The sequence below is a fragment of the Tupaia chinensis genome, unplaced genomic scaffold (genome assembly GCF_000334495.1).
Source record: "Tupaia chinensis unplaced genomic scaffold, TupChi_1.0 Scaffold000494_1, whole genome shotgun sequence".
In the NCBI taxonomy this organism is placed as follows: domain Eukaryota; kingdom Metazoa; phylum Chordata; class Mammalia; order Scandentia; family Tupaiidae; genus Tupaia; species Tupaia belangeri.
Genome location: NW_006160006.1, coordinates 1,905,655 through 1,929,075, shown reverse-complemented (window position 1 = coordinate 1,929,075; position 23,421 = coordinate 1,905,655). Strand labels below are relative to the sequence as shown.

Genomic DNA, 23,421 nt, shown 5'->3' with positions numbered 1-23,421 from the left:
TTTGTAGGTTTTGAAGATCTCTGCACATGGCCTCTGTGGCTGCACTTAGATATAATCGGCGTTTGGGATCCAGGGCCCTGGGTGGATGGAGACGTTGAGTGAGCGAGTGGATTTCGCAGTCAGTGAGTACAATTTTAGCTTATGTCTGGTGACCCAACTCCTGAGTCCACTCGCTGCAAATCAACGCTGCTGAGGAAGGGTTTAGGCCAATCACAGAAAGTGAAGTGCTTCAGTTTTCGTTTCTAATTGTTAGCGTACAATGAAAGCTAAAATGCCATGGTGGGAATTGGGGCGAGGGTGGTCAGAACCCTAAATATAAAAAAGCCTCCAACACGTTAAAACTTTTTTAAAGGAATAGAGTTAGAAACTGAAAAAGTCCTTTCAAACGTGAAGAAATAAAACCTAAAAATTTAATTGCTAGAACCACAGAATTAAGACTAATCTGCTTTATGAGGAATTACAGAAAAAAAATTAATTGTGGTTTAAATTTGGCAAAATGCAGAGTGATATTCCAAAGCATCCCAATTAATTTTTTTTCTTAGTTGATTTTCAGCAATTTTGCCATTCATCCATTGAGGTTTGATGATTTGGCCTGCTTCCTAAAGTACAGCTTGCCCTGGAGCATCCCGGGGTGGCCGCGGGGTGCTGGGTGGCCGAGAGGGGAGGTGAGGTGACGCGGGATGGTGGCTGGGATTTCCAGGGAGGCATGTGGGCGGCAGGTGCCTGGTCGTGCAGAGTGACAGGGGGCGAGGGTTCAGGCTGTGAGTGACAACTGAGAGGAGCGGAAGGCGGGGTGCTGGGTCAGTCTTGTCATTCCTGGGGCAGCTTCCAGCGAGGTGTCCCCAGGCTCTTGGCCAGTGCTGCAGGGGTACGGAGGTTCAGGGCAGGAGGATGCACTTGAGGTCAGGGTCTCGGGCTTTGTGTGTGGAGCAGAGAACTCCCAAGACCGGGGCCCAGTCATCTTTGGAGCATAGTGGGTAGAGGCTGGAGGCTGGGGGTGGCCTCTTCTGCCAGCACAGACTAGAAGGAGGGGATGGGGAGATGACCCGGATGATCTTTCCGCGGGGGAACGTGTTTTAAAGCAAGCATCGATTACATATGTGCTGGGGGCATTTAGTTCCGTGCCGTCCTGTTTCATCCTGGTGTGGTCTGTGTGCAGCAGGGCAGGCGTGTGTCCTCATTTTGCAGGTGAGGAAACCGAGGCCGGACATGCTGTGCACCCTCGCTCTGCTGGTCATTGCCTGGCCAGGCCCCGCGTCTCCCAAGCCACTGCTGGGCCAGCGTCCCCTCTTAACCCAGGCCTAAGAGTGAGCCTTGCTGGGGCAAAGTGGCACGTTTGCATCTGTCCACCTGGCTGGACTCTCAGCGGCACTCGAGTGCAAGCCCCGGAGGGCAGGAGCCCATCGGTGTTGTTCATTGCTCCAGTGGGTCTGACACAGCGGGCACCTGTTGTTGTTAGGGTGAGTGGCTCTTGTGCCCCAGTGGTCGCCTGAGGGCATGACGTGCGGGGTTAGAGCCCCACAGGGCAGCTGGGCCCCTTTAGCTGCCTGCCTTCTGCCTCCCACGCTGCCCGCGCAGAGCAGGCTTCCCTGCATGTCGTGGTCATCAGCCTCTGCTCACCCTCGCACCCCAGAGGTTTGGAGCCAGCTGACGGTCTCCTGTCTGGACCTCTCTCTAGGCTGCCATGCAACCTGTGTCTCTTGGTTTCCGCTGACTCAGAGCCCACCTCACCGCAGTGTCCGAGTATCGGCGCCCAGAGCTCTGTCCTGAATCCTTTCCCAGCATCATGTTCAACACAGGCAGCTTCGTGTAGTTACGTGGTTTCCGGTAACCTCCGCTGTCCTTCTGCCCAGCTGTGTCTGCAGCCCAGACCTCCCCCTGAACACCGGGCCCATCCACCCCTCTGTCTCTGCAGCCCTGCCGCCTGGACAATGTATAACGAGTTCCCTCTGCCCTTCCTCCCCTCGGGTCTTTCCTGTTTCAGGCCGTCCACTGTGTGTCAGGCCCCACCCAGGTCCTCTGCTCTCTCTCTCCTCCCACTGGACACCCAACCACTCCTGTTGGCTCCAGCTCTCAAGTACACGCCAAAGGGGCTCCTCTTCAATGTCTCTGCAGCCACAGCTGTGGAGTGCGTCCCTGTGCCACCTCTCCTGCCCGCTCCGTGCCTGCTCTCCTGTGCGTCACCCAGTGTGGACGAGGTTGGGGACACTGCTCTTAATGCTCTCCAGGCACTTTGGATTCAGAGGGAAATCTGGAGTTCTTACCCTCCCTGAATGGCCTCTGCTTCTCCCCTAACTTTGGGCTGGATCCATCAGGAAGCCCCAGCCCCCCAGCGTCCTAGGATTATGAACCACCAGGCTCACGGCTGGCTCAGGGCCTTCGCACCTGTCTTCGTTTGCTTGGGATCCTCACCCCTTGGGTTTTGGATGTGTTTCACTCCTGCCCATCTTCCTCCCGAGGGAGGCCTCCTCTCCCCTAAGTCGCTCTCGCCTGAATTTTCTTGTTTTCTTACAGCGCACATTCGCTCTCCACGACCTCTTGCTTGTTTATGGGTTTAGACTATGCGGGGACTCAGCAAATTCATGGAAAGACGAATCAAAGCACAAGCTTATTTTCATACAAAAAATGTTGGAATTCATGCGTAGTTTTTTCATAATATGCATTTCCAAGCGCATTTGGAAGACCCCTGATAAAGCCGGTGGAGATCAGGGGCTTTCTTGCTGTCCGTGGCTGAATTTCTGGGGCCTGGCCTGTAGCTGGTGAAGTCTAAGAGGACTTCGGAAAGTCTGTGGAGGCCCGACCTGGTGGAGTGATGTGTAGCAAACTGCACTGCAATGCTGGAAGCCACATGGCACACTGTGGGTTCTGATCCTGGATGGGTCTGCATGCACACTGGGTACATGCGCATGTACCCGAGATCTGGATGGTTAGGCATGGGGGAGCAGAGAGCGGGGAGAGCCCTCTCCCCCTCCTCCGGTGGCACACCCATGCTATCATGAATAAAATAAACAAGCTTTAAAAAATGTGCAGAAAAATGGAGTTATAGTACAAGTTCATTTTGGTGCAGAATATTTTTGAAATCCTTGCATAGTTTTTTTATGATATGCATTTTTCATGAACTTCGTGAAGAGGTTGCTCACATCGCAGACTCGTGAGCGGCTTCCCTCTGCTCCTGAGGGACAGGCTTGCACGTCTACCCTGATGAGCTTTTCGGTTGGGGGGAGGGGAACCCCAGGGCATGTATATGACAACAGGGTGCCAGGATCCTCCTTCTGCACAGGGCTGGGTGGCAAATGCGGTGGGAGGTGTGTTTGGGCAATGGCCAGGGCAGCTCAGCCTGTCCCCCAGTATCCATTCTCTACCTCTGGAAGGTGGCCTTCCCCAATCTCAGGGAGCTGGTGCAAGGCAGGGACCTGGCGCAGCCCTCTGCCCCGAGTGCGGTGTGTCACTGCTGGGGTGGGAGACGGCACGGTGCAGTCCTCGTGGTCTAACAGCAGGGGTGAGGGAACTTCTGAACAAAGTAGATGTTATTACCTAGGACTAATCTAGGTAGGGATTGGAAAACTTACAAAAAAGTGAGTCAGTGTGCCACATTTTTTCAATCCATTTATCTGCTCTTAGACATTTGGGTTGATTCTGTGTCTTAGCAATTGTCAATAATGCTGCAGTGAGCATGCGTGCAAGTGTTTTTCCAGCTGAGTGCTTTTCTGTCCTGTGGGTAGATAGCCCGGTGTGGAACTGCTGCCTCGTGAGGTAGTTCTGTTCGTAGGTTTTTGAGGAGCCTCCACGTTGTTCTCCGCAGGGGCGGTCTTGGACTGGACCAGTATGCATTGTATTCATGCTATGGAAATCTTCTGTACGCTGCGAGGGTGTACGGTGGTTAAGTTAAACGCAAAATAGCAAAAAATGAGTCAATGAATTAAGGGATTTAAATAAATTAATTAGATATCGGTATAAGTGGTACTGGCCTATATATTCAAAATTACAGAGGCAGTGCCCGGATGGGTGGCGTGGGGTAACCCAGTGCCTTATAAATGCCAAACATGCTTAAAGCGAGTCCTTGCGGAGAGTGCTCACACGCCCGGTGCCTGTTGCTGGGTGCCCCACTGTCTGGGGACACCGGGCAGGGCAGATGGGCCACAGGCCAAGGAGAGAAGAGAGAAGGCCGACTGGGCTGGCAGGACAGTGAGGCTGAGAAGTTCTGCTCCCAAGGGAGAGGAAGGGAGGGAGAAAAGCCAGAGAGCATCCTGCCCCTGGGACCAGGCTGGGAGGGTGAATTTGCTGTGTGCCGGGAAGTGCCCAGGTTGTTAAATGCTGCCTCCCTGCCCTGTCCCTAGGGCAGCGGGTCGTCTTTACTCCCTGGCCTGTCCCTGGGGCAGCGGATCACTGTTTACTCCCTGGCCTGTCTCTCAGCAGCCCGAGAAGGCCCATGTGGGCTGGGAGTGGGAACCTAGGAGCTGGGATGCATGTCCTGATGGCTTTCCTGGGGCAGCCCAGCCCTGGGGTGAATTTCTTTCCCCTGAGTCCTGCATTAGGGGTGAGTACAGGGATCTGGAGTCCCTCAATTCTCATCCCTGCCCTTTGTGCATTTTAGAGCTTACAAAAAGGAGTCAAATGGCACATGTGCTGGCCAGAGACAGAGAGAGAGGGAGAAGGAGAGAGAGAAAGCAGCCCTGGCAGGGCGTGGTCATGCGACAGTCCCTTTTCCGGTTTCTCCCTTTTTCAGGATTTCGGTATGCACACACATGCGCCTCATATGTCTCTGAAGATGCTGGGTCCGGGACTTGAACCGTGCAGTCAGCCATGTGGGATCTAGCTCCCTTAACCACTTGGCCACGGACTGGCCCCTCTTTGTGCATTTTAGTGCAGGGACTGTTTCCCAAGGCAGCTGATGAGGCTTGCGTTTGGAATCCCCCACCTCCTTCTTCCCACTCCTCAGGGGACTTCGTGGGGGTGGAAGGGCAGCAGGTGGGCCCAGGAGGGTGGGTGGTTACCCATGGCTCGCGTGCGCCCCAAACGAGCGGCTCACCCATGCAGTGGGCTGCCTGGGGAGGGCCTGGGCCAGCTCCTGGGCTTGTCCCCAAGGGCAGCGCCCCCATCTTGGGCCACTGTCCTGTTCCTGGGAGGGTCAGAGAGGGCGTCTTCAGGAGAAGGAGCAGTGCTGTCACTGCTGCCGCCTTACTTGAGGGCTTCTTTGTTTGTTCTAGGAAATTTACCAAGTTTTGGCCCAGGGGTTTACATTTCCCACCCTCTAGCAAAAGCTTTCACTACTCAAGCTCCGAACGGAAGCCACGAGGCTATAATTACACCGGCATTAGCTCGGGAACACGCTGAGGGGAGCGGAACGCGCACCTGGGGAGCCGGGCAGCCGCAGCCTCGCTGAGCTGCTGTGGCACTGGTGGTGGGCACCTTCCCCTGCCCCTCTGAAGCCTCTGGGCTCCTGCCCTCACTTCCTCCCAAGCCGTGCCACTCGTCTGCCACCTGGGCCCCCGGCCCATGTCTGACAGGTGCCCGGGAGGGGTGATCTGGGAGAACCCAGCCTGTGGAAACAAGGCCTGAATGGGGCCTCAGGTCCTTGCCTACCTGGGCAGGTGGTTTGGTGGCAGCTTGGGCAATTGCTGAGGGCCCAGACACCCAGGCATGGCCGACATTCCCTGTGTAGCTCCCCTGCATGCTCTTGCACCCGTCTCTAGGAAGACTGAAGCAATTTCCATTCCTCCCGCCTGTGCCCTGGCCTTCCCTCTACCTGGGACCCCCTTCTGCTCTCTTGGCTTCCTCGGACCAGAGACAGCCCTGCTCTCACCATCCCCGGTCTGGGCAGGATGCTTTCCTTCCTCTGCCCCCAACTTCTCTGACCCAGGACCAGGCGTTGGCAGGGCTCTGCCTCAGTCCCAGCTCTGTCTCAGGCAGCTTCTGGGGATGTACCTGGCACATAGGAGGCCCTCAGGAAAGGCATGGCCACTGACTGATCAGGAGAGCAAGCCTCACCCACCTTCATTTGCCCACCTTCATTTTAATTTATTTATTTATGTTTTTAATTTTTAAATTAAAAAAATTTTTTTTGGAGAGGTTTTTGCTATAGGGTGTGTGCGCTCACCAGACAGACAGAGAGAGACAGAGAGACAGAAAGTGAGAAATCACCCCCCCAGGGGGGATGGCCACGCTGCAATCCCTTCTCCTCCATTCTCCTCTCAGGATCTTGGGCACGCACGCACATGTGCCCAGAGTGAGTTTTAAACCACCGGGTCCGGGACATGAACCGTGGTTGACTACATGGTAGTCCAGCGACATAGCCATTACACTAACTGCTGGTCCTGCCACTCTCATTTTTAAAGAACAACTTAATTTATTTAGAGCAGCTTTTGGACCACGGAACTGAGAGGCGGGTGCAGAGCCACATAACCCCGCCCGCACTTACACAGCCTGCCCTGCTTGGCTCTGGGCGCTATTCCCCCTGCAGTGGAAGAGCCTCCACAGACATGTCGCTGTCCCCTGCAGCCCCTGGCTTTCATTGCAGTCCGCTCGCCGTGTGACAGTGTCATGCAGTGTCACAGAGAGTAGTCTCACTGCCCGAGTACCCTGTGTGCTCTGCCCACTCTCCGCTCCGCCCCAGACCCCGCCAGCCGCTGGCCTCTCCTCTCCCTTCTCTGGAATGTATGGCTGTAGAGGTACAGTACGAGGCAGTCCTCTCACACGAGCCCCCTGAGTATACTCATTTATTTAGCGAGAGGAGAGGAGGAAGGACCCGAGGAGGCTCTGCCATGCCGCGATCCTCCCTGCAGCCTTCCAACCAGCCGGGCTCCGAACCCAGGCCCTCCTGTATGGCTACAGGATGGCACAGTGTGGACTCAGGAAGGTCTCCAATGTGGACCTGGAACCCCACATGGGCTCGCCTCTCAGAGGGCTACATTTTAATTAGATATCGGTTTAAGTGGTACTGACCTATATATTCAAAATTACAGAGGCAGTGCCCGGATGGGTGGCGTGGGGTAACCCAGTATTTGACAACAGGGACGCCACCGCCTGGCCACAGGAGGTCTCTTAAAATTAAAGATGGTGGCATCGCGCACAGAGGTGGTAGTGCCCATCTGGTGATGCCCCCAGTTGTTGTGCGGGGAAGGAGGGCCAAGGCCCAAGGCCCCCGGCTCTCAGTGGCAGGGCCAGGAGTCGACGCTGACGTTGGGTGCTGGGAGGGGTCTCCTGGTGGTGAGCGGCTGCATCCTCCCATGCCCGTGCGGACTCTGAGCCGCCCTCTCCACCCTTCCAGGGACAGGAGCAGACCCTGCGGTCAGCACCAAGAGCAACCACTGCCTGGACGCCGCCAAGGCCTGCAACCTCAACGACAACTGCAAGAAGCTGCGGTCCTCCTACATCTCCATCTGCAACCGCGAGATCTCGCCCAGCGAGCGCTGCAACCGCCGCAAGTGCCACAAGGCCCTGCGCCAGTTCTTCGACCGCGTGCCCAGCGAGTACACCTACCGCATGCTCTTCTGCTCCTGCCAGGACCAGGCGTGCGCCGAGCGCCGCCGCCAGACCATCCTGCCCAGCTGTTCCTACGAGGACAAGGAGAAGCCCAACTGCCTGGACCTCCGCAGCGTGTGCCGCACCGACCACCTGTGCCGGTAGGAGCCGGGCGCCGGGGCGTGGGGGGTGTGGGGGTGCCCCGAGGGGCTGTGGTTCCCTTCTCTGCACTCCCGGGGGCCCCTTGGATTATGACCCAAGGCCTGCAGAAAGGGTGTCAAAAAGGCTAGCGTGGACTTGGACACGCTGAAGAATCATCATCCATCCACCCATTCATTCATTCATTCACGCCCACTCATTCATTCACGAACTCACCCATCCACCCATTCATCCGCTCCCACTCACCCATTCAAGGATTCATCCGCCCATCCACTCACCCATTCACTCGTTCGCTCGGCGCAGGGTTATCGTTCGCTTACGCTGCGCTCAGCTCCCGGCGATGACGGAGCCCAAGAACAGAACGGCCCAAGGAGCTCATCACTCACAGGTGTAGGCTCGGGGCCTTGGAGTAAGAGCGCAGTCCTGCCTCTACAGGAAGCCCCACCCCGTCTCACCAGGCCATGGGGCCGTCAGGGAGGCTCACCGCACTGAGCTCTGGGCCGTCCAGGCTGGAGGAAGAATGGGCTCTGGGTCTGACGGCGCTGGGTTTGCATCCTGCTTCACCACTTAGTAGCTGTGAGCTTTGAGCAAATTTAAAAAACGTGCTGAGCCTCTGTCCTTTCTCCTGTGAAACAGGACCAGGAATAGCCTCGTCCTGTTCCCTCACGTCCTGGGGCTGTTGTGAGCGTGAGGGCACATACAGTGTGTTCAGAGCTTGGCACAGGGCCTGGCAGGCCGTAAGTGCCCAATGAGGGCACCCTGACGATTGGTAAGGTGGCTTTTTGGTGACAAGGAGTTGCTATTTGGCACTTTCCCCCGTTCCCTGTTAGGCATTTATCGAGGGCCTGCTGTGTGCCTGGCTTGGTCCTAAGGCTGGGCACGCAGGGTATGCAGGAGCTGGGCATCGAGGGGAGCTGGCACAGACCCGCATGAGTCCACCTCAGGAGCCACGCGCCTAGTGGGTCAGGTGTACCCGGGAGGTCGGATGGCCACAGGGGTCTGGCGACAGGGACCAGCTGCTCAGTTGTCTGGGCCAAGAGGTGGAGAAATGGCAGGAGCACTGGGGGAAGGCGGGGGGAGCTGTGGTACATGCTCCTTGGCCCCAGCGAACCAGGGAGTTTGGAGCATGGGTTCTCGGGAACTTGAGGAGCACGCGCCTAGTTGAGGAGCCAGGAGGGGTTTCTGTAGCCTGTTTCTGAGGTAGGGAAGCCAGGAACAGGAGACCCAGGCAATAAACTTCCTAAGGCAGACCCTAACAGGGTTATTGGGGCTTGAGAACAGGAGCCCGGAAGCTGAGGGTGGGCAGTTTCTGAGAGGTGCTGAGCTGAGCCGTGAGCTCCTTGTAAACGTGGCAGCTCCAGGGCTGGCAGTGCTGCTGAGCCCCCCCACTGCACAGGTTCACGGTGCCCGGTGGGAGCCTGGGGCACCAGCAGGGGATTCTGATAGCCTTCCTCCAGCCATCCCACCCAACACCTCATCCTCTGTGTTCAACACATGGTTCCGGGAGAGGCAGGGGAGGAGTGAGGGTGGATCCTGCACTTGCGTGTGTCTGGCGGTGGCCGTGGGGGATGGACCGTGTGGCCAGGCGTCCCTTAGGGAGCTGGCCCACGAGCGGGAGCTGGTGCTGGAGGTGGCTGGGAGGTGTGTATTAGGGGACACAGGCCGGGATGCATAGAGAGGGTGGTGGTGTCTGCAATGGAGTCACAGACCTGCCCTTTCACCTGCCCTTTCTCCTGCACATGGACCCTGAGCGGTCCTGGCGGCCATTCCCCTCCTCATGTCCGGGTTTCTTCAGGACTCAGACCAGGATGCTTGGCCAGGCCAGCTCCGGGGAGCCCCAGGTCTCCTCGCTCCGTGGTTCTGGTTCTGTGTGGGCAGATCCCATCTGCCCTCTCCCGAGGGGTGGCGTCCTTGGAGAGCCAGGCTCCTGGTGTGAGCGGAGTGACGAGTGGAGGCTCGCCACGCTGGAGGTGTGAAGGGCGCCTTGGCAGGGCACTCTGGCCAGTCGCTTCCCAGGACTAGAGGGCCACTGGTTCTTCCCACGCTCTGGCTGTCCCCGGCATTGCTCTCCCAGTGTCATGGCATGTCCAACGTGATGGTGGCCCCAGGAGGCCTCTGGGAGCAGGACGCCTGCGTGGCTCTCCACTGTCACAGGAGGGTGCTCTCCCTCTCTTCCCTGGGGTCCTGCTCCCACAGTGCAGGTCTTCATTGTGAAGTGGGGGAGCCCATCGTCCTGCCGTTTGGAGCCAGAACCAGAGGCTCCCCCCGCCTCCCTTTCTTGGCTACTCCATTGGTTGGAGCTGGCCTCCATGTGAGCTGTAGGCGAGCCCTGCGCAGCCCCTCGGGCACGCTGCAGTCCTGACCTGGCCTGGCTCTCCACCCTCCTGCTCGCTGCATTGGCCCAGCCGCCATCCAAGAGGATCTCAGCCCCAGATCCCAGGGGCAACATGCCCAGAGCCCACCCAGCTGCCCCACACACAAGCCACTCCATTGATTGCCGAGTGGAAGGCCTCATACGCCATGGGTGATATTTAAGACGCCACTGGGCTGTCTGATTAAATGTCACCAACGATGAAGCGGTGGAGGCTCCCTTGATCCGGGTTTGAAGACGCCGTGGTTAGACAAGGACATCTGCTGTCGGGCCTCGGGGTCGCTGGAAGCCTTGCAGTGTTCCTGCTGCCCTTTGGGCCAGGAGCAGCGTGCGGTGGTGACCGAGGGCTGGCGTCCTGGTGGTGGGAGCTTCTTGCTGCACCTGCAGTCCCAGCAAGCCTTCGGCGTGGAGTCCCGCAAGCCCTGGCTGTCCTGCTGCCTTTGCCCAGGTGGCACCCGTGGGCCTTTGTGGCTGTATGCTCAAGCTAGCCAAAGATCCGGTGAGGGCCAGGACTGGCATTTCACTTAGAAACCCTCTGATGTGAGCCTGGAAAGCCCAGGAGCTTCCCGGAACGAGTCCATGGAATTGGCGGGATTGTGCCCAGCCCCCCGTGGGCCATTCTCCGTATATATTTTTATCACAACCCTGTGGTGTCTGTCCTCCTGGCTCACACGCAGTGCAGGGACAGTCCGTGTCCATGGACTGGGCGCCTGGGCGCTCCCACGTGGTGGGAGTTGGGGTTGGGGTGGGGATTCCGTTGTCCTGTACGCCGTGTCCCCTCTGGACCTCATTTGGAAGAGGCCCTCTGAGATGCCATGTTCCTCTTAGTCTTTTAGGAGGGTGTAATAACTCCTTGCTGGCCCCACGCCATCGTCTGGGCTGTGATTTAACCTGGGTGCTGAGGGTGTGTATAAATAGATGACAGCCTGGAGCTGCCCCGGCGGCCTGGGTTTCAGTGCTTGGCTCCTGGGGTTGTCCTTCAGCTGCCTGGTGACTGTGGGATCCGTGGGCTGATGTTCTCACAGGGTTGTGAGGACGGTGCTGAGAGTGTGACAGCTGTGAGAACAATGCTGCCATGGCAGCACGTGACAGTTTGCATGTGGATAGGTGGGCTGTGGGGCTTCTGAGCCTCCATGTCCTTCAGATATCCCTGGATATCTCGAAATTTTAACTACTGTGTGTATTCTAGAGAGAGACTCCTGCTTATTAGATTCTCAAAGCTCTCCTTGGCCTCCTGAAGTGTAAGAACCTCTGCCTTTTCTAGATAAACAACTTAGATTGACTTCCTGGGGAGGGATTTTGAATCTTCCGCTTGGCTTAGTAGCATAGAGGGCTGTGATTGATTAGCGATGCCTGCCACCAGCATGGGCGGGGCAGAATGGACATGCTGCAGGAACCTAGCCAGTCACTCCTGGGGCTGGAGGGTTGGCCGTAGCTGGAGGAATGGGCGTCTTGTGACTGCCCCTTTATTCTTTCACAACCACTGTTGATTGTCCACTTTGGGTGAGGCGCCATGGTAGGGTTGGAAAGTGAATGAAGGAGTAGCTCAGGGACCTCGCTCTCATGACACTGGGAGTCTCGGGATAGGCCACGTTCACGGCCTCTGCAACAGAAGTAGGGCCACGCCACGATGAGATGATCTTCACCCAGGTTCTCTTGAAATCTCACTTCTATTCTGCAGCTGCCCAAGTCTTCCTTGGGTCACTCCAGGGACATTGAGAGCATCCTCCTCTTGGGGAAAGAGAGCCACAGACGGGCACATCTCGCTCAGGGCCTGCCTGGCCGTGAGCAGAGCATGGAGTCAAGCAGCCACATCAGCTCAGAGCGGAGCTGTGCCCTGGAGTGTGAGGGGGCGGAGGAGTCACCTACTTGATGGGAGCCTCATGGCCAAGGTTGCTAGTGACAGAGGGCTCTTAGTCCTGCCGGAGGCCCTGGGATCCAGCCTGTCCTAGGGATCTCATGCCGGCTCCTGGTCCCCGTCTTAGAAGGGCCTGCTCTCCTTTAACTCTGGACCAAGGGTCCCCAGACAGTTATTTCTGGAATTTCCTATGGCATGTTGAGACAAGGCTGGAATGTCAAAATTGCTTTTCTAAAGGCTCTGGGGGAATAAATAGCGAAGCTGCAGCCCAGATATCTAGCTCACAAGACACGGCGTGTGCGTCTTTCTGCTCCAGCCACACAGCGGGCGGCAGGCTGACCGGCCCTGCAGGGCTTACCGTGCACTGTGAGGAGCCGGCCCGGGCTCCCACCCGTGAGCTGGCCTGGAGCACCCTCACCTCTGGTGCTCTGACCACTTGGGGAGATGGCATTTATGCAGAGAGCGTGGAACACAGCCCGCCACAGAGGGCCTCCTCTGCAGTAGGGCGTGCGTGCCCACACAGGCAGAGACCCTCCAGCCGCCTGCTCTTGCATTGTCCCTTGGGCTGCTGGGCGGCTTCTGCTCCTGCTCCAGGTGAGCCCTCTCCTTGTCTGCCATTCGCCAGCTCGGGCTGCTGCAGCAGGGTACCACGGACAGGGGTGGGGTGGAGCTTAACCAGCGATTACTCCTCGCAGTGCCAGAGGCTGGCAGCCTGAGGTCAGGGTGCCAGCATGGAGGTGGTGTCGGTGAGGGCCATCTTCCTGGTTTGTCCTCACATGGTCTTTCTTGATATGCACATGGAGGAGAGAGAGGGAGGGAGAGAGAGATCTCTGATGTCTCTCTTTCTTCTTACAAGGCCACTAATCCCATGACGAGGCCCCACCCTCATGACCTCATGTAAACCTGGCTACTTCTCAAAACCATCACCTCCAGATACATGAGGGTGTCAACATCCGGATTTGGGGGCCTACCCACGTACCCATCCAGTCTGCAGCACCTAGACTCACCTTCTTTGGACCTGTTTGGTCCCCTCTCTCAACCCTGCCTGTGCTCTCTGTTCTCGTGTTCTCTAGAACTGGTGGCGATCGTCATGTGGCTTCCCTTCATTCCTCTTCCTGGTCATGTCCCCGTCTCTTTATACCGTCGCACCGCAGCCCTGCTGGTGTAGTTGTGTGGTGCGTGTTTACCGTGTGCCCGCTCTGTGCCAGGCGCCGTGCTGGAGGCGGGATGGGTGCTGAGGCCACAACCCAGGAGGGCCCTGCTCCCCGTACTCGCAGCCCCGAGGAGAGGCAGCTAACAGGTCGCAGCCGTGTGGTCAGGCAGCATGGTGGAGGAAGGGGCGGGGACCTGCGTGGATGGCAGGTCTGGAAGTTTGTCTGGGGAGAGGACGTTCAATCTGAGACCTGACAGGTGAGGAGCCGGAAGTCAGATGGAGAAAGCTTTTCACACGGAAGTAGCCCGTGCAAGTTAGCAGAAGGCAGAGGCTCGGCGGTGCTGAGAAGAGGCCGGAGGTGGAGGGAAGAGGCTTGGGGTGAGGCCGGGAGGCTCGGCCTGGTTGGCCACAGAGTTCGGATGTGTCCGAGGATGGGGGGGAAGGAGTGTCTGAAGCAGCGACATTATTACGTTGTGATGTGAAATTGCAGGATGAAGATTGCTTGGGTGGGGCAGCAGCTGGCGTAGTGGTTACTCCCACATGGCCTACCATGGGTCGAGTCCCCGACCTGGCAGCTTGAAAATCACGCTGGGCACATGTGTGTGCATGTCCAAAATCCCAGGAGGAGAACAGAGGAGAAAGGATTGCAGTATGGCCATCCCCCCGGGGGGTGATTTCTCGCTTTTCTTCTTTCTTTCCTTCCCTCTTACTGTCTCTCTGTCTCTTTGGTGAGCGTGTGTGCCCAGTGGCAAAAACCTTAAAAAATGAAAAAGATGACTTGGGCTATTGTGTGAGAGTTTCGGCATCACCAGGTCAGAGATGCTGGCAGCACAGGCCTGGTGGCCATGTGGGGGGATGGGTGTATGAACAGGGGACATGTTGGAGCAGGGACGTGCACCTGGGTGTGGGAGTGAGGGCGCTGGAGGAGCTCAAGGGTGACTCACCAGCTTCTGGCTCGAGTGGCTGGGTGGGTAACAGTGCCACGTCCCAGGATGGCAAGAGACTTTGGGGAGATTAATCAGGAATTCCATTTTGGGCATGGCAATTTTGAGATGCCTTCGAGACAGCTGGGTCTGGTGCTTGACTGCAGTTGAACCCCGAGGGGTCGCTAGCACATTTGTGGGACTTGAAGCTTGTGGAAAGGACAGGGTTCTTCTGGGGGAGGCTGGCACGAGAGGTGGCACCTAGCATGCGTGCCCATAGCGATGGGTGCCTCTATCGTGGTGCCCCAGGAGTCAGAGGAGACCAGGTTCTGAGGGAGGGAGCCGACAGCTGGGCGGGTGCCATTGACAAGTGTGGAAGGATGAGGACACACAGGATCGCTGGTCCGGGAACACGGAGGGCCTCGGTGTCGCGCTCACACAGTTTACGTCTATTTTCTTATTTCGTCCACGGGAGACAGAGTGAGAGAGCGCACGTGCGTCAGCGGGGTCTTGGATCCAGGTCCACCCCAGATCACGGGCACACGTGTGCTGGTGTATGTGGGGAGGCCTCTGGACACAAACCTGGAACCTTCCCAGTGGGGTCAGCCCGCAGAGTGTCACGTTTTACCACCAAGCCACCATCCGGTCCCCACAGCAGTTTTGACAAGGAGGTGATCATAGGGACTGGACGGGTGCTAAAGACACTGGGGGCTGCTGGCGGGGCTGAGCATTTCCTGGGGGAGGCTGCGGAAGGGGAACGCACCTGGTCCTCGGTGGAGAAGCAGTCGAGGAGAGCCCAGCATAGCGGCTTTGGCCAGGTGGGGCAGAGGTCGAGGTGGGCTGGTGGGGGCACGAGGGACGGCGTTTGGGTTTCACACTTGTGGTTTGAGAGCCTTTGGGATGTTCAATGGCAAGGTGAAATACAAAAACTCCTTGTGCGTCTGGGAGTTGAGGAGTGAGGCTGGGCTCGCCCGGGGATTCTGTGATTACGGGAATAATGGGTGAACGCAGCGAGCGTGGGCGGGCACAGAGGCCCGCGGGGAACATACGTTTCTTCGACGAGGCCTGAGTTCCCTCGGAGAACTGGGGCTCACATGGGAGCACCTTCACCTGCAGAGAGGCCTGTGTAATTGTGTTGTAGGGATGAGGGGAGGGTGTGGCTGGGAGAGAAGACAGCCCTGCCACTGGACAGGAGGAGGGAGGTCCTGGGGTGGAGGCTTCCAGGAGAGGGGACAGGAGCGAGTGGGACGGAGCGGTTTGTCCCAGGTAGGGAGGGACTATCTGGCTCTGCAGAAGCTGCGGTGGAGGGAAGAAGGTCGGGGACAGGAAGGGCCTCCCAGGTCCCCAGGTGTCAGCCCCAGCTACCCCGAGCTCTCTAAATTGGCTGCCCACTGAGAGGCAGGGGAGGGGTCCTGGGTTAGGAGTCACAGGAAACCCTAGCACTGCCCCGTGGCTGTGGTCTTGGTGGGAAGCACAATATTGGGCAGGGGGTTCCCACCCTCAGGTACAGACCCGGAGCGGGGGCTCCTGGCCTGCGGCACGTGAGTATCAGGGTGACCTGTTCAGGTCCCTCTGAGCATGTCTAACTCAGACCTCCTGTCCCTCGGGGCATGCGAAGGGACCGCGTGACGGGGTTCAGGAGGGCCTCCTCCCTCTTCTTTCCTCTTCCTTTCCTCCCCTCCTCCCCTTTCCTCATTCTCAGAATGAAATTCACTTTCCTCTTTTCGCCGATTATAAAAGTGATGTGTGCTCATTATAAAACACAATTCAAGATCTCGAGAATGTAATGTTGAGTGTAAACGTAATAGCCACAAACATAAGTACAATGTGAAACCATTCGTAGATAATTTTTTTATTTTCTTAAATTTTAATTGGAGGACATGTGTGCTCCCCAGAGAGAGACAGAGGCGGGAGAAGAGAAAGCACCTCTCTGGGGCGTGGCCACACTGCAGTCTCCTCCGTTCTCCTCTTGGGATTTTGGGCATACATGCATGCATACCCAGTGTGTTTTTCAAGCAGCTGGGTCCGGGACTTGGATTGCATGTTGGCCATGTGGAATCAGGCTACCTTAACCTCCAGGCCGTGGAACTGGCCCTGTAGACAATTTTAAGAAAATTGGGGCCAGCAAGTGGTATGGAGGTGAAGGCACTGGACTCACACATGGCCGACCATGGTTTGAATCCCAGACCTGGTGGTTTACTTTCTCACTTTCCCTCTCTCTTGGTGTGTCTCTCTCTAGTCAAATATAATACTAATAAATAAATAAAATAAATAATTCTTAAAAAAAAAGTTACAGAACTGGGACCAGCAGCTAGCATAATGGTACATCGCTGGACTCCCACATAGTTGACTGCAGTTCAAGTCCTGGACATGGTGACTTAAGACTCATACTGGGTGAGTGTGTGTGCATACCCAAAATCCCAAGAGGAGGGTGGAGGAGAGGGGATTGTGGCATGGCCACCTCCCCAGGGATGATTTCTCGCTTTCTGTCTCACTGCCTCTCTGGCAAGCACACATGCCCTGTAGTAAAAATCTCAAATGAAAAGGCACGGAGCTGTACCACCTGTCCTTTTGGGCTGTGAGTGCTCACCTCCATACGTAAACATGGGCAGGAAGCCACAACCCAAAACCTATTAATATTAGGCCTGTGCTGACGAAGGAGGGAGAAAACTGTATATAAATGAGAGGGGGCTTTGAATACTATAGTATATTCATTAAACTAGAAAGCAGATATGACAATTATGTTTACAGTGCTCAGCTTAGTGCTGAGTGTGTTAACATTAAATTAACATGAAATATTTTTAGTAATTCTGAACATTTAAAAAGAGCCATATGTACTCTCTTCCCTACCCTCTGAGCTATGTTAGCCGGCCCCCCTCCGAGTGGCATAGCTCTCCGTTAATATCTGTATCCCCATCTTCCTCAGAGAGAATTTTATACACCTATTTATCTTCTTCCCTGGGCTGTGTGCTCCTTAAAAGTCAGTGTGTTATTCATCTCTGTAGCCCTAAAGATTAATGAAGAGCCTAGAACATAGCAGATGCAACGGTATGTTTGTTGAATGAATACATAAATTAAGAAGGGTTAAAAGGTACAAAAATAATAATACAATAATTTGGGCCAGACAGAAGCTTTACCTCTAGAAAGTAGAAATCATACCCAGTTTTGACACCCCAAAATAAGCCATGGCTAACATCCTGGAGGAGACGCTTTTTCATTCTTTCTCGGTGCGTATATGCACCTTAGCAGAAATGGTGTCGCGTACCGCACGCCATTCGCCAGCGCCTTATCTTCCCAATTTGTTAACATTTGGCAGCTCAGTACACCCAGGCTCACTGGTTCCTGGGGACAGTCTTGTTTCCCCGTGGGCTGGTGTCCCTGTGGGTGGCATAACAGCTTGTTCCCATGCTCTTGTTCATTCAGTCTTTTCACTTAAGAAATGCATACATTCTAGGCTCTTTGGGGTACGGGGTGGTCAAGCAGTGAGCCCCCCATGGAGCTCTTAGGTCTTCAGCATGGTGCTTATGCAGGAAGGGAGGTCAGGGACTGGGATGGACCAGCACCTTCGAGCAGGTGGGGAACGTTGCTGGTGTTTGCACCTGCCGTCCGGGTGCACCTGGGTGGGTCGTGAAGGAGAGAGCGGTCTGCTTCCCCGTGACTCCCTGAGGCAGTGCTCAGGAAGACTGTAAGGGCCAGCACTGTTCAGGGTGGACCCTGGGGGCCCTGTGTCGCAGCCTCCACAGATGGAAGCGAAGATGATGCCCAAGGCGGAAAACCAGGAATCCGCGTGCACCCACATGGTCCAACAGGAGGGCTGGTGGTGCCGAGAGCGGGGCTGGGAGCACGGCCAGGGATGTGCCCGGACGTCTGGGTGGTGTGTGTTCTCCTCACCGTTTCCCACTGTCTTGTTTCTCTAGGGGACTTTTTTTTTTTTTTTGGAGAGGTTTTTGCTATAGGGCATGTGCGCTCGCCAGAAAGAGAGAGACAGAGAGACAGAAAGCAATAAATCACCCCCCCAGGGAGGATGGCCACGCCACAGTCCCTTCTCCTCCATTCTCCTCTCGGGATCTTGGACATGCATGCACACGCGCCTGGTGTGAGTTTAAGTCACCGGGTCTGGGACTTGAACTGTGGCCAACTACATGGGAGTCCAGTGACATAGCCGTTATGCCAACTGCTGGTCCCTCTCTAGGGGACTTTAAATAAACTGAGCAAGGATCATTGCTTGAAACATGCTAATCCTCTCCAGGTTCCAGCCAGGACAATTTGAAGTCCCTGCAAAATCAACAAGTGGCAGCTCCCAAGTGGCAGCTGGTGAGCTCCCCCTGGGGGCTGGGGCTGCAGCCACAGAGGTGTCCCCGGGGTGACCAGCCTCAGACCTTCCCGGCCGGTGGAGAGACTCAGAGCCTGGCTGTTCCCTCCAAGCCTTTGCAGGGAGTGGGAAGAAGCTGGGCTTTGGGAATAGGTGGTCCGTCCTACACCTGCCTCCTTCCTGGGCTGGCACCTGTCCACAGAAGCCCAGGAGGAGAAGCCATTTCAGCCACCTTTCCTTCCTTCCTTCCTTTCTTCCTTCCTTCCTTTCTCTCTCTTTCTCTTTATTTCTTTTTAAAATTTATTATCATTATTCTTCAATTTTGACCAGAGACAGAGAGAAAGGGAGAGTGAGAAAGCAAGCCGCTGGGTCCAGAACTTGACCTGTGATCAGCCACGTAGGAGTCCAGCACCTCTACCACCATGCCACCTGCCAGCCTCCCAGCCAGCCTTTCTACCTCTGTCTGCAGAGCCATGGGCTCTGCAGGGTCCTCGCATTCTCGTTGCTTTCCTTTAGGCTGTGCCTTTAAGGAGGTTGGACTGCTAGGGTGCGTCAGGGAGCGGCAGTCAGGGCACCCGTGGTAGGCAGTGGGCCCGAGTCCTGCCCTGGACAGCTACCCACTGACCCGAGTCTCGCCCGGCTCTTGAACACGTGACTCGGAGAACTGCACGGAGGAGCATTCCTGGAGTGATGGTGTGTGATGAGCCTGGTGCGGGAGGTTGGGGCCTTGGCTTCTGTGCCTTTCATGTGCCTTGGTCTTACACATCATGGGGTGCAGGGGAGCCTGTGGAAAGGTGGCAGCTCTGGGACCTGCGAAGATGCCATTGTGCCTGTGGGCTCGGTGAGGGTGCTCCAAGGAGCCGTGGTTCACCTTGGAATGGAGGTCGTGGAGATCCAGAGATCACCCCAACAAAATCTGGGTGCCTCCACGAAGCAGTTGAGGCCCGGAGAGGTGAAGTTACTTGCCCTGGGTCACACAGGCCAGGGCTGGGCTCACTGGGCAGGGCCCTGCTCTCTGAGGGGCTTTACAGGGCAGAGACCGAACTGGACGGGGGGTCGGAAACTGGGTCCTGGACTTGGGGGGCGATATGTCCCTCAGCTTGTTTCCTTACTACGAAGACGGACAGGATGGAGTCTGCCCTGTCTGCCTCCTGGGTCACTGTAGGAAAGGAGAGGGCCGTGAAGGGATTGAAGGTGTGCTACAGAGATGGAAGTCATGCTGTCCCCAGGCCACGCTCTCCCCAGGCCGACTCCCCACTGTGGGGCAAGGTACTGATGTGGCATGGGGCGGGACCCCGAGGGCAGGCAGGATGGCAGAGGAGGCTGCAGAGCCCTGGGAGTGGCTTTTGGCTCAGAGCTGTGGGCAGAAGGCCTAAAACTGCTTGGCTCTCAGGCTGGCCTGGGCCTAGCAAAAGGGCAGTCGCCTCTGCTTCCTTCCCTCTCCTTCCAGCTTGTTCTCAGGAGCCCTCCAGGCCGACCCGAGCCCCACACCCTGTCAGCAGGCTAGGCCCACAGCATGCAGGAGGCTAGCAGGAGGGACCGGGCTCCATGGCCTAGAGCCCCCTCCCTTTCTCCACGGCATGGGGCTTGCGCTGTGGCCCTCTCTGTCCTTCGGATACACCTCCCAGAGGTCCGTGGCAGAAGGGCGGGAGAAACAGCAATGACGATGACTTTGATTTCCCTTCTGTCGGAGCCGGGGAGGGCGGTGGTTGTACTTCCTGGACCTCGGCGAGCGCGCTGCCAGACAGTCATCTCGACTCTCATTGCTTTCTGCTGCTCCTCCGCGGCGCAGGGCCGGCTATTAAATGGTCATCAAACCTCAGCCTCTATCCCATCAATGGTCATAAAGTTGGGGAGATAAAAACCATCAGTTTTCCATTATGGCTGAAAGCAACACGGTAGATAGCCATTTCTGAATGCTGCAGATAGATGTATTTTAACTAGAGCAGGGTTCCGGTCGCCCCAGCTCCTCCGTGGGCCTGCTGGGCCTGGACCACCCACCGCGTGGTTAACGGGGAGGGCCGGAGCTTTCCCTTTGGCCCCCCTCTCCCTAGAGCACTTGGGCAGGTCGTCAGGTTTGGGGTGGTGGGCAGAGGATGTGGCAGGAACAGTGGGCGTCTAACCAGGTGCTGTGGGCACGCCCCGGAATGTAATCTGCTCCTAGTGAGAAAGGCCACTCACCTGCCTAATCGCGGGCTGCAGGTGGGACAGGGCTAGGCTCAGGGTTGTCTGTGGGGTGGTCGGGGAAGTGAGGGGTGGCGGCAGCCTGAGGAGGGGGGCTCCTGGGACGTGGAATGGGGGAGCCAGCTTCTCCTGATATACAATCCCAGCGGTGTCTTCCAAACAAGCAGGCCATTGGGAGATGGATTTTGCAATCAAACAGCCCGGCAGCCAGCAGCCAGCAGATAAGTCCTCCGAGTGAACTTTCCAAAGCACTCAAAGCCCAGGGGCCTCCTGGCTCTGGTTCCAGAAGAATCCGGGGTCTCAGACCCTTGCCTCAGCCCCCACCCCTGCAGCTGCCTTTCCTGGCGCCCTCCCAGGCCTCCTTGAGAGGGAAAGTAGCCTCTGGTTTTCCTGCCTCTGGAGTTTTGCAGGGTCAGGCCTCCTTCTTGGATCCTCCTGACTCCACTGCGAGTGCCCACGCATCTCAGCAGACCCCCTGTGGTTGCCGCCTCTCGGAAGCACCTCTGTCTTCTCCAGGAGGTTGTGCTCCTTTCTCTGCTTCGAGGCTGTGGTTCCTGGCCCTGTTGGAACCATTCTCAGGGTGCTTTGCAGTTGTTAAGGCGGAATTTCACCCCTCAGTACCGAGTTCAGCTCACATGTCCTGACCTGTCCCCTGCGGCCTCCCTCCCACCTTGGCCAACAGGCAGTGCAGTCCCAGGTAGTTGGGCCACCCCTGGCTGCGACCCCTGCCTCGGGGCTCCCTGGTCTCAGAACAGACTGAGGCCTGTCCTCAGGTTATGGCGCTGCTCTTCCTGCTGTCCCACGTGGGGGCTCCCCGGTGGGCCCTGGGACACCTGCTGGGTATGCTGCCATGGGCGTCCCCTCGTGTCCACATGGCTGCCAGCCCCACTGACCCAGACTTGCCCAGAGAGACCCCCAGCACGTCCCTGCAGGCCATGGGGCTCCTCCGTGTCTCTTGTGTGGCCCCTGGACGAGGCGTCTCTGTTGAGAACCTCAAGCCCAGGAAGTGGCCATCTCTCCTGTGTGGTGGCCACACACTCACCACGTCCTGGGTGCCCCCTGTTCTCACCTGCTTTCAAGGCCTTTTCCTAGCAGCAGGGACACCAAGGGCGCCGCTGCCCCTGCCGGTCACATGGGGTGGGAGGAAGGAAACCGCCTTCAGTTTTTTCAGTTTTTCTTTCTTTCCTGTGCCACTCTGGAAGCTGAGAGAGGCGGCCTTCTCCGCCTCGCTCTCTAAGGGCAGCATGCTCTCTGGTGATGCCAGGCTCCTGGCTGGTGGCATGTTCATTGTCCCCACACCTCGCCCTAGCACGGCTCGATGCAGGACACCATAAATCCTTGTGGACATTTCGAATGCTTTGGCTCTAAAATGGGGGCTGGGGCAGCATCTTCCCTGCTGATGCAGGACTAGCCCAACCACCAGGCGCTGCGCAGGGGGTGGGTTCTGCCTGGTGTAGTGACTGCCCCGCGCCCGACTCCCATCGCCCAGCCGCCGCGACTTCCGAGTCATTGTCATCGGTGTTTCTGTCTCTGCTGGGTTTGCTGTCACTTCTCCCTGAAGGTTTTTTATGCCCCTGGAGCTCCGTCCCCTTCTTCCCTGCAGCTTTCCTGTGGAACTGAGCTCCACCAACCGAGGCGTTAGGCTTTCCCGAGTGCCGGAGCCGGTGGGCCGCGTGGGGAGGGTTTCCCAGGAGGGGCAGATCTGTTGCAGGGTGCAGACTTCATTCTGTTTGGGCGACTTCCTCATTCTCGGCGGGCTGCCAGAGGACTGACCTACAAATGTGCTTTTAGAGCAGAGCCTTTTAGATTAAAAAAATATATTTTAAGATGACTTTGGAAAAGGGATAAGACAGCATACGGGGCCATTTGGAATCAGCGCTGGCCGTGGAGCCGGGTGAGGGCGGTGGGCCTCCCAGACTCCCCTGCTGTTCTGCAAAACGGCACGGTATGTCCGTGAACATAGCCGCACGCGGCCCTCCCAGTGTACTTCGTTAAGTGTGTTTATTTATATCTGACCTGTGAGTGAGAGGGGGAGACAGAGACAGCACCCCAGCCTCTGCCAGCCCGGGTCACGAGCGCGTGCGTGCCTGGTGTACCCAAGGGAGGCCCCTGGACACGAACCCAGAACCTTCCCTGTGGGTCAGCTTTGCAGAGTTTGTGCTTTGCTGCTGCTCCGGTCCGGCCCCACCCACGTAATTGTACCCTGTCTTTTTGCCACAGCGTGTGGGTGCAGGCATTCGGGTGAGGCTGGGCTCGGTCTCAGCACGGTACGTTGGCTCAGAGGAAGAGGCACGTGTCCCTGAGCTGTCACTGCCTCACCATGTGACACGGAGAGCATTGGTGAGGGCCACAGCAGCCTTCGTTCTCCCTGGCCCTGTGGCGATGAGAATGTCCTCGAGGGCTTCCTGCCAGAGAAAGTGTGGCCTGGGCTGGGGGCTGGGCCTGCGAGAGCCCTGGCGGTGTTCCTGGCCTACTCCCAGGTCCATGCCCTCTGCCGTGAAAGCTCAGGGAGAGCTGCACTCGCGCGCACACACGCACACGCACACACGCAGTCCCCTGCTGGGACTACTGCTCCCCGCACGGCAAGGGCAGAGATGCAGCACTTAGCTCCAGTTCTGTCTCTGTTAGCCGAGCCTTGCAACAGTCTAGGGATCAGAAAGGGAGGAGAGAGCGTGTGAGCTGAGAACCTTGGGTCAGCATCGACACAGGCCTTGCCACCCGGCACGGCTGGAGAGCCAGGGCTTGACACTTTGCTGCCCCCTGCATGGCTCGTGATGCTGTAAGTGTGCGCCAGAGCATGCAGATGGTGTGCGTGTGTGTGTGTGTGAGTGCAGACTGTGTGCGTGTGTGTGTGTGTGTGAGTGCAGGCTGTGTGTGTGTGTGAGTGTGTGAGTGTAGATTGTGTGTGAGTGCAGACTGTGTGCGTGTGTGTGTGTGTGTGAGTGCAGGCTGTGTGTGTGTGTGTGTGAGTGTAGATTGTGTGTGAGTGCAGACTGTGTG

The 23,421-nt window shown here is 57.1% G+C and overlaps 1 protein-coding gene across 1 annotated transcript in view; it reads left to right on the top strand.

Annotated features, from left to right (window-relative positions):
* Window positions 1–23,421, top strand: part of GFRA2 (GDNF family receptor alpha 2) — a 68,418-nt gene that overhangs the window by 22,702 nt on the left and 22,295 nt on the right. Inside the window, exon 4 of the mRNA XM_006156442.3 lies at window positions 7,268–7,622. Within this exon, the coding sequence (XP_006156504.1) occupies window positions 7,268–7,622 (355 nt within the window). The remainder of the gene's footprint in view (window positions 1–7,267; window positions 7,623–23,421) is intronic.